The sequence below is a fragment of the Astyanax mexicanus genome, chromosome 3, assembly GCF_023375975.1.
Source record: "Astyanax mexicanus isolate ESR-SI-001 chromosome 3, AstMex3_surface, whole genome shotgun sequence".
Lineage (NCBI taxonomy): Eukaryota > Metazoa > Chordata > Actinopteri > Characiformes > Acestrorhamphidae > Astyanax > Astyanax mexicanus.
This window is the reverse complement of record NC_064410.1, coordinates 23,024,288-23,038,023: the sequence shown is the minus strand read 5'-3', so window position 1 is coordinate 23,038,023 and position 13,736 is coordinate 23,024,288. Positions and strand designations below refer to the sequence as shown.

Here is a 13,736-nt window from a genome sequence, read left to right as displayed (position 1 = left end):
CTATTAGTTACTAGTGACGCCTAAAATGTGCCTTATAATTCAATGCAGGTTATATATAAAAATAGACCAGAACATAGAAAATGTATTGATAGAGTGCCTTATAATCAGGCGCGCCTTATGTATAAAAGTAAACGTTTATTGATAGTGCGCCTTAAAATCTGGTGCGCCTTATGTATGAAGATAGACCAGAAAATAGACATTTATTGATAGTGCGCCTTATAATTAGGTGTGCCTTATGTATAAAAATATACGTTTTTGATAGTGCGCCTTAGAATCAGGTGCGCCTTATGTATGAAAATAAACGTTTATTGATAGTGCGCCTTATGATCAGGCGTGCCTTATGTATAAAAATAGACGTTTATTGATAGTGCGCCTTAGAATCAGGTGCGTCTAATATATGAAAGTAGACGTTTATTGATTGTGCGCCTTAGAATTAGGCACGCCTTATGTATAAAAATAGACGTTTATTGATAGTGCGCCTTAGAATCAGGTGTGCCTTATGTATGAAAATAGACATTTATTGATAGTGAGCCTTATAATCTGTTGCACCTTATGTATGAAAATAGACCAGAAAATAGACATTTATTGATAGTGTGCCTTAAAATCAGGTGCGCCTTCTGTATGAAAATAGATGTTTATTGATACTGCGCCTTATAATCAGGTGCTCCTTATGTATAATAATAGACGTTTATTGATAGTGTGCCTTATAATCCGTTGCGCCTTATGTATGAAAATAGACCAGAAAATAGACGTTTAATAATAGTGCGCCTTAAAATCAGGTGCGCCTTGTGTATAAAAAAGACCAGAAAATAGACATTTATTAATAGTGCGCCTTAAAATCAGGTGCGCCTTTTGTATAAAAAACAGACGTTTATTGATAGTGCGTCTTATAATCCGTTGCGCCTTATGTATGAAAATAGACCAGAAAATAGAAATGTATTGATAGTGCACCTTATAGTCTGTTGCGCCTTATGTATAAAAATAGACGTATATATTGATAGTGCATCTTATAATCCGTTGCGCCTTATGTATAAAAAATAGACATTTATTGATAGTGCGCCATATAATCCGGTGCGCCTTATGTATGAAAATAGACCAGAAAATAGACGTTTATTGATAGTGCACCTTAAAATCAGGTGCGCCTTATGTATGACAATAGATGTTTAGTAATGGTGCGCCTTATAATCAGGTGCGCCTTATGTATGAAAATAGACGTTTATTAATGGTGGGCCTTATAATCAGGTGCGCCTTATTGTGCGCAAAAATACGGTAACTCAGTAATCATTAAAATTTTAATACTACACAGTTGAGCGTGCAGTGTGTATCAATTTTTGTGCATCCACAGACCCACCCAGCCACTATTTACCTGTATTAGAGTGTGAAGTTGGACTGGTAGCCCGTGATGATTCTGCCCCAGCAGCAGGGGGCGTCTGAGCCGCTGTGTTTGACAGCACCGTGTCTCTGTGGGTTTCTGTGTCTGTGGCTTTAGTGCTTTCAGTCTTCACGGTGACCTGCTCCTGCCTGCACTGCGTCTCTGCGTGAGTCTGCGGCTGCGAGTGCGCGGCCGATGCTATGGATATCTTCGTATGAGGTGACGAGGGGGATGTAGGAGTTGATGTGGAACTGGCCACGCTTTGTGGCACGGTCGCCATGGAAACCACTCCCGTCGCCAAGGTGACACTGGGGGCGGGGTAAATGGTGGTCACTAGCTGGCGAGTGGGTCCTGAGGCCGAGGCAGACTGAGACGAACAGTTGGAGGGTGGAACTGGAGCCAAAAGGGGAGGCTGGCCTGAGGGAGAGATCAGCTGTTGAGAACTCCACACATATTTCTGCCCATCAGTTTCAGCAGCTGCACTGATTAGTGCACAATGAGTTTGTTTACATCGGGGTTTGGCAGCAATCTGATCAAGGAGTTTATATAAACTTGGGTAAATAGAAACTTAATACCATCCAGGCAATAATCAGATTTTTGCTTTGCAATCAGGCAATAATCTCACAGCATAAGTTGTGACATAAACTTAATGTAAACGCCAAACATAGAGCCTCAATATTAACATACATCAATCATCGTCACTCTGAACTTGTTTTTAACACAATCTGTTTTAACTCTTATGTTTTAACTATGTTAAGAATGCAGAATGCAGAATGCAGGTATATTTACTAAGATAAAATATATAGCTCTCTTTGTAAAATTTCTAAAGCCTTTGAAAGATAAGGGCAGTAATAGAGAGGCACCAAAAAGGTACACTTGTTATATTAAATAAAAATGAATAAATGTATTAAATACATGCAGTCAAGCATTTTTAGGGGTGCTCAAGCAAATGGTGTAAATAACATTTATTATTAAACAGAATTTTAAGAATGAATCTACAGCTCTGAAAGGAAATGACAGACCACTTAAAAAAGATGAGTTTCTTTGATTTTACCAAATTGAAAACCTCTGGAATATAACCAAGAGGAAGATAAATGACCAAAATCCATCAAACCAAGCTGAACTGCTTGAATTTTGCACCAGAAGTGGCATAAATTTATCCACAGTAATCCAAAAGCAGTGTGTAAGACTGGTGATGGAGAACATGCCAAGATGCATGAAAACTGTGATTAAAAAACATGGTTATTCCACCAAACTCACTTTACAAATAAGAATTTGTTTACTTTGCATTATTTGAGGTCTGAAAGCTCTGCATCTTTTTTTGTTATTTTAGCCATTTCTCATTTTCTGCAAATAAATGCTCTAAATGACAATTATAGAATAAAACAACCATGTTCATTACTCAAACATACACCTATAAATAGCAAAAGCAGAGAAACTGATTGAGAAACTGAAGCGGTTTAGCACCCCTAAACCTCTGATTTTAGAAACTCTCTCTCTCTCTCTCTCTCTCTCTCTCTCTCTATATATATATATATATATATATATATATATATATATATATATATATATATATATATATATAATACAAGCAAATGACTGATAAGTTGTTAACGTAATTATAATTATCGCAAATTGTCTAACTGTGGCCAATGCACACGAGGCAGCCAATGCAGCTCTTATACATTAGCAAACAGATGCCTGTGCCTGCCAGCATCACAGTGAGAGTGATGAGGAGAGAGAGAGTACTGTCTCTCTCAGGCTCCGGCTGCTGATGGTGAAGCAGCTAAACCGGGGATTCAAACTCATGATCATCAAGTCTTAGTTGCAAGCATCTTACTCTCCTGAGCCACTCAGAGCCCAGCTGTAGTCCTACTACATTTAGACTGCCTGTCAGTTACTTCACTCACCTGCCACTATAGGATGCACCAATGTGTGACCAGCAGGGGCGATGGCAGTGAAGCCGAGAGTTGCCATGGGAGATGGCAAAAACGCTGGTCCTGGAGGAGCTGGGGCTTGTTGTGGGGAGGAAACTGCTGTTGTGGTTCCCAGTGGCAAAGGAGCAGCAACCCCCGGGGTTGACTGAACATAAGTAATCCTGAGAGAAAAAAAATCCAAAACAAAATTAGTCACAGCAAAAACTTCACATGTTGCAGCTCTGACTGACAGGTGATGAATGGCCTCATCTCACTGTACCAACATCCGTGACAACATTTTCCCACTTCAGGGAAAGACAGATTATTTCACACAGCTTTTTCCCAAAGGTGCACTTCAAAGGGAACTGGGCTGTCACTCAAATCCATTCCTGTTTCTTCTGTTGGCACAACAACAACCAGAGTGTACTTCCTTCTATTTCCTGCCAGAATGTACACGCCTTGATTCCAGAAATAATCAGAAATTGAATGTATTATTAAGACAAATTTAGTAGCAGTTCAAAGGTCAGCTGGAAGTTTGAATACAAACCATATGCAGTGAAAGTTTGTGGTGCATGAAAGTTTGTGGTGCATGAAAGTTTGTGAACCTTTTAGAATTCTTCTAGATTTCTGCTTAAATTTTTTATGATTAAAAAATCAAGAACTGCATATCTGTCATTGTCTTGCTGTATGGCCAACCGTTCTAGGTAGCCCCACTAGGTACGATTTCCTTGATTTTTAAAATCTTTTTAAAGAAGTAAAATTACAGCTTGAAACTCACTGCAGCACTCTATTGAGGTGTAATAGGAGGAATAGCGGTGCTCTTGTGTCTGTGCCGGGCTCCTCTGAGCTCAAACCAGACTCTGTAAGTTTTTCGAGGCGGCCGCGACCAACGCTCGCAAGAACTGCGACCTGCTTTCCGACCTTTAGTTCTATCAGTTGTACAAGGACTACTGGTTCATCATTCTTTACAAACTAACATACAGACACTCTGGCAGAAGCTGGAAAGAGACCGAATATGGCTGTGAAAGCCAGAAAACGAGAAAGAGAAACTAATCGGCCTGAAACATTTATTACACTCTGCAACTGTAGGGGGAGCCCGCGAGCACAAAATCTCAATCCTACCTAGTGGGGCTTTAAGATTAAAATGAGATGTTCTGAATTTTTTTAAGCACTCACTGTTCTGTCAATAATGTCAAAACATTCCGACCCACATGTAGCAAAACATGCCCAAACCATAATAATCTACATCCATCTGTCACACCTGTCACAGTTTAGTTTGCCCCTTCTGACATTCCTGCAGAGCCTGAGAGCGGCTCTCAGGGCAAAAGACTACAAGGCCCCACGGACTACAAACGTGCTGCAACGTTGTGACGTGTCCCCTGAATGGTAATGCAGTTCACCTGGACTCCAGTGTATTTATAGACTCTGTTTTGCCCTTGTCCTCCGCCACTCATTGTCTTCTGTGCACACAAAGCGTTATTCTGTGTTTGTTTATCTGATCTCCTGTGTTTTTTTTTATCCTGCTCTTTTTTTTTTTACTACTTTTTTGATTTTTTGCTGTTACTGAACCCTGCTCTGGACTTGTACTATGTCTTTGACCCTGGACTGTTATTGGTATGTGGTTTGCATGCCCTTTGCCCTTAGGCTGGTATTTGTGTATGTATTTATATATATTTTTGGTAAATAAAACTTTAATTGTTTAATTTCTGCATTTGTCTTCATTCTGCCAGGCCACCGTGACACCACCACTGTGTTTCACAGATGGGACAAGGATTGTGTGCTGCAATGCAGAGTTTTCTTTAATCCAAACATAACGTTTCTCACAGATTTTAGATTCACCCTTCTATAAAAGGTAGTTTGCTATAGCTTGTCTTTGTGAGCTTTAGCAAACTTCATAAAGGCAACAATGTTCATTTGTCTTCGTGCAACACTGCCATTCACACCACTGGACCTATGAACCTTAATATAAGCCAGTGTGAGGCCTTTAGTTGCTTAGAAGTTATGTTGGGTTGATTGGTCACCTCATTTACTATGGATCATCCACTCTTAGGAATTGTAATAATTTTTAGAACTTTTAGGTAAAATCTTATATCGAAAATAGAAATGTTGAACATTGTAAAGGGTTCAATAACTTTCTAGCACCACTTTCCTTTAACCAACCCAAGCTAAGTCACATAAAAAGGTAATCTACCTTGTAGGAGATGGAGTCAAAAGCACTGTTTGAGCAGGGGTTGTGCCGGAAGCCATGACAGTTGCTGCTGCCACAGAGACAGGAAAGGATCCTGCAGGATGAGTTGTTCCTCCAGGCTGAACATTGGTTTGGACCACTGGCATTGGTGCAATCTGAATGATCTGTAAAAAACAAATCAAATGATCTTATAGTCACATGGTCTTGGTCTGCATGCAAAGTGAATGTATAATATTAAATAATTATAATATTAAATGTGTGTATTCGTTTTAAAGGTCTCCTTCTGCTAAAATCCACTTTTGAGGAAAGCTGGTTCTGTGCTGGGATTAGAGCTGGAGTCCTTAACACCACTGGCAGAGAGGAGAGCACTCAGCAAGCTGCTGAACATCATGGACAATGTTCACCACCCTCTGCACAGCACCATCACCAGGCAGAGGAGCTCATTCAGCGGCAGACTGCTGTCCCAGTCCTGCTCCACAGACAGACTCCGAAAGTCTTTTGTCCCTCAGGCCATAAGACTGTTCAACTCCTCTCAGCACAGCAAACTAAATACTCTGTGACACTTTTTTATTCTGGTAACTCTGGTCACACCATGGACACACCCTCAGCTATGGACACACTCTCAGACTTGCTAATGCCTATAACACTATTTTTATAGTGCTACCCTATTTTGCACTAGTAGTTCATTCACTAGTTCATTCATCTACTGTTTATGTATCTTTTGCACTGCTGAATTTAAATTATTATATATATCTATCTATCTATCTTTTCTTGTTCCTTGTGAAATACTATAGGTCTCTCTGAGTTGTATATGCATGCTGCATATGAAAGTCTTCCTCAGCCTCCACTGTCTGCAGTAGCTAAAAAAAGAAAATACTCAAAAAAACAAGTCGATTGCTATCTTTTTTAAGTAACTATAGGTTTAAATTGGATCTCCAGTGGATTCCTCGTTTTACAGAGTCCTTAAATATACACTAGGGCAGCACGGTTTGACAAGGTAGCACAACTCGCAAAACACCAGTCAAAGCGGGTGCCGTTCACATCAAATTTTACGATATAGAGCGGACTCTGGGGCTTTTTTCGATGTGGTGAAACTGCCCATGCACCTAATCACCAAGTCTGAAGTAAGAATTTAGTAAGCAGCAGGGGTAAGCAGCGCCCCCGCAGCCCCATATCTGAAAACATTTTGTCCTTTGAGTTTTAGAGCGGTAAAATTGACTGTGGGGCAAAGACAGGTTGCATTCTTTGCTGCAGTGCTGTTAGCCAATCAGAGGAGAGGCGATATGTTTGCATGTATGAACAATCATGAGCAAGAACAGAAATTCTGTTCTTCTTCAGAAACCTCTAATTTAGTGAACAAAAGCAGAGTAATACAGAAACACCATAGCACTTTTTTTCACAAACAAAAGCTCACATGGCATTCAATCATACAAGAGACCACAACTAGACATTTTAAAATGAATGAAAAACGATGGAATGAGACCTTTAAGTGTTTGTGCAACCACTCCCACCTACCTTACTTCCTGGTGGAGCCCCATTTTGAACAGGAAGGGGTGGAGCCACGAGAGATATGGGCTGTGGAGGTGTGGATCCTGTCCTCACTGTTGCCATGGGAACCAGCATCTTGTTTTGTAAGACTGGAGACTGTGCTTGAACTAAACAGCAATAAGAGACAAATACGATAAATTATAAATAAACTCATAAATATATTTATCTCAATCAGTAAAGCTGTACCCTGCCTTCACCATGCAAGCCAATTGTGAAGTCCATCTCACCTCTTCCTCCAGGGCTGACCCCTCCCACTGAGGCATATCTTATCCCTGGCCCAGCCCCTGAATGCAATCCATTGGCCAGGGATACATGTGCAGGAGGGGCAGTGGGCAGAGCAAGGACGCTGGTTGGCTGCTGCGTGTGCTGGGGGGAGGGGCTGTTTGGGTGGGCTGTGGTGGGCAGAGTCGGGAGGATGTACTGCACCTGAGTCACAGGTTTTTCACCACTAGGTGGGGTGAGAGAGGCTGTTGGGAGGAACTGAGGATGAAGCAGAGGAATAGGCAGAGCACTGTTGTTGGGGGCTCCATTACTGGGGGTGGAGGCTTGCAGGGGTTGGGGTGGGGTAATGAGCTGAACAGTGGGTTGGCTTGGAAAGGCTCCTCCAAGGACTAAACCTGTAAGTAGGCCTCCTGGGCCAACAGGTTTGGGCGAGGAGGACGGAAAGTACCCACCCCCTGGAACACCACCACTGCCTGCTGCTCCTCCTGCACCAATTGGCAGTTTGGCTTTCCCATCGGGGGCGGGAGATCCGAAAGCAACTCCCCCTTCTACAGGTTTGCTGGCGATGGGAACTGGTGTGCTGGCCACAGGTCGTACCACATTGGTCACCACTGTGGGGGCTATCCGGACAGCCCCCAGCACCTGTGATACTGCTGGTTCAGCTGAAGGAGTGACACTCAGACCAGTGATGGATGACTGGAGTGACTGGGAGGGGACCTGCCCTCCTCCTCCTGCTGCTCCTCCACCTCCTCCTATTTTCCCGTCTTTGAGTTTTCCGTTTTGCTTTCCATTCTCTGTGTTGTGCTGTCTCTTGCTCTCTGTGTTCTCCTTCTGGCTTCCTGTGTCCTTGTTGTTAGACAATAAGCCTCTAGGTGAGAATGAAATGGGACGGACCACTGGCTGAAAGAAAAAAAAACAAAATAGAAAATTAATCAAAAAAATGAAGATTAATATCAGTCACTATTTTTGGACAATATGGCTTTATTGACACAACAGGAACAAGCGTATAAAACTTTCAAATTTTTTTGTAAATTTTAGAAACTCTGATTGTAAATATGTTTTTTGTTAAATGTAATGTATTTCTGCATATTTGCACTGCTACAACCAAAAAGGTAAGGCCAATTGTGCTGTTTGGAAATTTCAGCACCATCAGGATTCCAATAATCACCTAGTAATATGGAGAAAGCTTTAGACAGGTTACTACTCTTCTGGGAAGCCTCTTTTAAACCTCATTTTATATTAACATGCCCACATTTACCCACATGTAACCACTTATTGTTGTGTTACTTATTAGGATATAGATACCATACTGACATCTGCCAGTGACACTCAATCTTATATAAATATATATACAAATATATAAAAAGCAATGTACCATATATTTGGCGAATGAAAATAACTTTCAGCGTTTAGCCAAATAAGAGACAAGGCATAGAAATATATAACAAACAACAGCTAATTTATTTTAAGATATATTGCAGTGTTTACTCAAACATAGTTTTTTTTTTCTAGCAATGGCTGGTCCACCCTCCACCTGCATCCCCCTCGCCCAACAAGACAGTGTGTATCATAGCACTACTTACAAAAGGAAAGTTTAAATTAATTTTATTGAAGTTTCCAGTTTTTCAGGTGAAAGACACAAGCTGAACAGGGTTAAAACCGCATCTTTGGTTGAGCTGCCACCCTCTATGTGATTCTAGCAGAACTGCTGAGATGAATTTGACTAAAATTGCATTGCTGAGCTGGCTAAATTTGTGATTTGAAAAGCACTGCTAAAAAGAATTAATAATTAGACTAGCACTGCTGTGGTAAATGTGCTGTTGATTTGTGGGTTTATCTGCTAGGATGTTAAAAATGTAAATTGTAGTTAAAAAGAATTGTAGTTTTGTAATTGATTTTTCTTCCCAGCTACAAAATTTGCCACATGTTGTCTATACCTGGCAAACCTGAGTGTGGAAATGGGACTGGGGAAATGGTGGTGAACAGGTTCGGAAGCTAAAACCCACACAGATTTCCGTGACGTACTTCACAGTTCAAATAAGAAAATACTGGCTGAAGATCTGCTGTGAAGAGTTGTTGGTGCTGTAACTCAGCATGTTTCCTTAATATCTGAGGACCTTACTACGGAAAAAATAACCCTATAAACATTTCTAGCATCAAAACGTTATCAGCCTCCTATCTTTAGCCTTAAACAGTCCTATACACTTCTAATCTATACACCTAATAATCCTTGCCAATACATTTATTCATATAAACAGAAAAAGTACCATTAGCATCACCTTCAAACCAAACTACAATTCTGACTCAAATCTGGACACCTCGAAAATGAAACCCCTACAGTAAAATGTGCCGAATAATATTATATAATCACTGAGCACATGATCTGATCCCCGGAGCCCAACCACAAACTGCAAACCTCCTGTCTTCTTCTCACCAACACTTATGTTCACACACTCAAAATCACGAGCACACACAGACACACACACACACTTACAAATCTATTACACAGTGATTACACAGAATTCTTGCGGTTATGTGTTGATCTGTGATGGCATGCTGTTGATATTACGACCTACATCTCATTTCTCCTTTTTCATTTATTTTCTTCTCCTTTTCCTTCCCTTTTCTTATTTTGTCTAGCTGCATTGCTTACAGGTTCAAGTGTAAGAATTGCATACAGTTACTGAAAGCAACCCAACCGATTCTATTCAATTTATTTATTAATATCAGATTTCCTGTCAGGTATAATTTTCAAACAAATATCAACATAAATATATAAATTGAGCTCTACCTTGCCGTCAGTCTCATCTGCTGGGTCATTCTCTTCATCGCTGTCTGTCACTCTCTCTTTACACTTCAAATCTATTGAGCCTTCTGGAAAAGAATCATCTGGAAATGAGACACAAGGAGACAGCTGACTGAAATGTATATAAATTACACATGAACACAACCGCTCTTTTTTTTTTAGACTAAAAATGAAACTTGAATGAAATTAAATTTATGAAATAGAAACTCAGAAAACCTTCATATGCTAGGAACAGAGTCTTTTTTACAGTTGCTTTTACTGTAATAATGGTGAAAAGGAGGTAATGCTGCACAGTATTGGAAAAATTTGACATTGCAATGTTTTTTTTTGGAGAATATATATCGCAAGATTAAACAATGCAGGACCCGTGACTTTACCAGCCCCGCCTGGACAAAGAGCTGAGTCAGCGCTTTAGAGTCAGCAGAGCACTCTAAACCCGAGGAAAACAGCAAAACAACAATAATCAGCTCTTAAATTGAGCATTTAAATGGCCTTTTAAAAGGTAAATCTTTCTGGGATTAAAAGCGTGGTTTCGGCTGTAACTGGAAATATTTGCACAAAACTGTGCCGGACTGAGGTGCACAGCTTTCGATAGGCTGTCTAGCGCTGCTTTTACAAGCATGTGCCCAACCATGCGGATAGAGGCCATGCGGTTACCTCCTGTTTAAGCAACCACTCCACTGTTTTTAGTCACAAATTGTGGTGTGTATGTTGTGTGTATGTGAAATAACAAAAATCTGAAATAATTTTAAACAGACCCTACGTTATAAATAAATTAATTTTAAAAAATATAAAACGTAACCAGCTGCACAGATAATTCAGGTAAATTTAATTCAGCTTAATTAGAAAAATACAATGAAATGTTGTAATATTATTTTAGGGTCATATTGCCTACCTCTAATATATACTAAAAATCATATTGAAAGAAAAAAAATTGTCAACATAAGTATTCTGGTGTCTCTATTAAGGAGGTATTATAAACTCAAACAGGGCTAGCATGCTTATATATATATATATATTATTTTTTAATTTTTTTATTATTTATTTACGATTTTTACACATACATGAAGATGGGGCCTTAGCCAACAGCAAACTAGCAGGTTAAGGCATTCTATGTGACCCCTTTTTGTTTTTATTTCTGTCAAAATGTACTTATTTTAAAGACTCATAATTGCTTCTGTTCTTAAAAGGGTTAACGTACCAATAACATCATCATCTCCATCTTCTTCACAGATGACCATTCGCTCGTCATCACTCGTCACGTCCTCACTTGCCCTGCGTTGCGAGACAGAAGTGGGACGAGTCTGAAATGAACCTGATCCATCCTGACAAAAAAAGATAGAGAGAGAGAGAAGGAGAATAAAAATAAGAGAAGAAGAGAGTGAGATTAGTCAAGTACTGCTAATATGACACATCCAAGTCATTTTGATACAGAGTCCTGATCTGATACTTTGGCGATGCAGTAAAAAAAAGAAAGTACACATCTATGTAGTCCCTTAAGGTTTTTTTTTTAAATAAATGTTTCATTTTTATTGAAATAACGGTATAAAAACAGCCAAATAAACAAGTACTAAATAGCCATATAAATGATTTCCATTAAAATCTGCAACTTTTCTTCCATAAACAAACTGAAAAATGTCACACAATGATTAATCATAATTAAGATTAAAACATGATTCATGTTTTAAAATGCTGGAATTTCTGTATTGGTGGGAAGGAGACTAATAATAGTAATAATAGTGTTAAGTCTGGCAGAACAGATCTAGACTAGTCTTTTTTAACTGTATTATAATATATGTATTATAATATATGGTAGTTTTGATGCTTCTTAAATGAGAATATTGTAATGTGCTGAGTTAATGAATTCAACAAAGCTTTAATAGAGGAAATAAACAGTAGTGTAGCTTCATATATTGTTTTGTTTATTTTTTTTATTTTTGCAAATTCCACCTTGGAAAGAGGAAGCGGGGTGTGCATGCGAGCAAGTGTATGTGTTTGTGTGTGTGTATGCGCGTGTGTGTGTGTGTTTGTGTGTGTGTGTGTGCGTGAGAGAGAGAGAGGGCCCCTGAGTATTTAGCAATGAGAGGGACTTGTTGCTGGCAGTATGAACACAACATGGGTATTCTCAGTGTGTGTGAGCAGTAGTCTATAGTGAACTTGTGGAGTAACAACATAACGTTACATTTTTGATAACTTAGTGATCCAGATCTTTTTCAGTGTGATCCCTGCTCAGGATGTAGTTAAATCTCTTCACTTTTGCACTACTAATGTGATACATTCTATTAGAAACAGTGTCATGACTAGGGTTGCACTATAATTGAAAAAAACAGACTATATATTGCAATATTTTGATGTTCTTCAATAAATATTACAATATTGAAGAGAATTCCACCCATTTTTTCTTGAAATCTATGATGCAACATACAGCTCTGGAAAAAAATATTGTCATTTAGAGCATTTATTTGCAGAAAATGAGAAATGGCTGAAATTACAAAAAAGATGCAGAGCTTTCAGACCTCAAATAATGCAAAGAAACCAAGTTCATATTCATAAAGTTTTAAGAGCTATATATCGAGTATTCGGTGGAATATGCCTGGTTTTTAATCACAGTTTTCATGCATCTTGGCATGCTCTCCTCCACCAGTATTACACACTGCTTTTGGATAACTTTATGCTACTTCTGGTGCAAAATTTCAAGCAGTTCTTGATGCTTGGTTTGATGGCTATTCCAGTGGTTTTCAATTTCAATTTCAATTTGGATTAAAATCAAAGAAACTTATCATTTCCAGAGTTCTATCTCATGAAATTTTTTAATCCACTTGATGTTTTAAAATTTGGAGTAAATTTAATGATTTTAGGCCATTATAGTCTAGCTCAGATAGATGTTAGATATGCCATGAAAAAGGAGAGAAGTGCAAATTACTAATTAATTTTTAATAGGCCCTCCTGCAATGTGACTACTGCACATGCATGCATTATAATGTCTGTGCTGAAACGATCCACTGTGCAGCTTTTCATACCTTCTCCATATCCCTTTCTCGTTCTCTCCTCTCCAGGCTATGCACTGCACTCTGGGAAAAGGCGCGGGGCCGTGGGTGCTGGCCTCCCATTGGCCCTCCACGTCGCTCAGACCCTGGTGACGCCCAACTTGAACCTGCTGCTTTCTGCTCCACCCCCTGAGACACTAACTGGGAATCTAGAACATGTGAAACTAATCACATTAGAAGGCCTTTTTCAAATACACACAATTTTATAAAATTTTACCACAAGACAAACACACATCTTGCTGTCTTACTATCAGCTATTTTTTTGTGTTTTGTTATTTTAAAGGTATTTTCCGCTAAAATCCACTTTTTCTTGTTCTTTGTAAAATACAATAGGTCTCTCTGAGTTGTATATGATGCTGCACATGAAATTTTTCATCAACCTCCATTGTCTGCAGTAGCCAGTAAAACAATATTCAGAAAAACTAGTTGATTAGGAAAAGCACTGTGTCTACGTCGCCCACTTTGGCTCGCAACCACCCACAGACAGTGCTGAAGATACGCAGACAGGAGCTAACAGCTCTAGGAACAGTTCGAACAGCCACTCTAGTGGCAGTTCGTTCCTGTGTTATTTGTGCAAATAACAAATCAGTATTATATGATTTACCCAGTAATTCACAGCTAAGAAACAAATAGGTTA

General features: G+C 39.3%; 1 protein-coding gene across 4 annotated transcripts in view; it reads right to left on the bottom strand.

Moving 5' to 3' along the window:
- cica (capicua transcriptional repressor a) overlaps positions 1 to 13,736 on the bottom strand; it is a 44,938-nt gene that overhangs the window by 16,236 nt on the left and 14,966 nt on the right. For 2 of the 4 annotated variants that reach the window (XM_049476207.1, XM_049476208.1), the window contains exons 8-15: positions 13,073 to 13,248; positions 11,254 to 11,377; positions 10,038 to 10,135; positions 7,252 to 8,146; positions 6,992 to 7,131; positions 5,480 to 5,640; positions 3,283 to 3,470; positions 1,367 to 1,789 (exon numbers count right to left, since the gene is read on the bottom strand). In XM_049476207.1, coding sequence (XP_049332164.1) covers positions 1,367 to 1,789; positions 3,283 to 3,470; positions 5,480 to 5,640; positions 6,992 to 7,131; positions 7,252 to 8,146; positions 10,038 to 10,135; positions 11,254 to 11,377; positions 13,073 to 13,248 — 2,205 coding nt within the window. The remainder of the gene's footprint in view (positions 1 to 1,366; positions 1,790 to 3,282; positions 3,471 to 5,479; positions 5,641 to 6,991; positions 7,132 to 7,251; positions 8,147 to 10,037; positions 10,136 to 11,253; positions 11,378 to 13,072; positions 13,249 to 13,736) is intronic. The other 2 variants (XM_049476211.1, XM_049476210.1) reach the window with 2 other exon arrangements.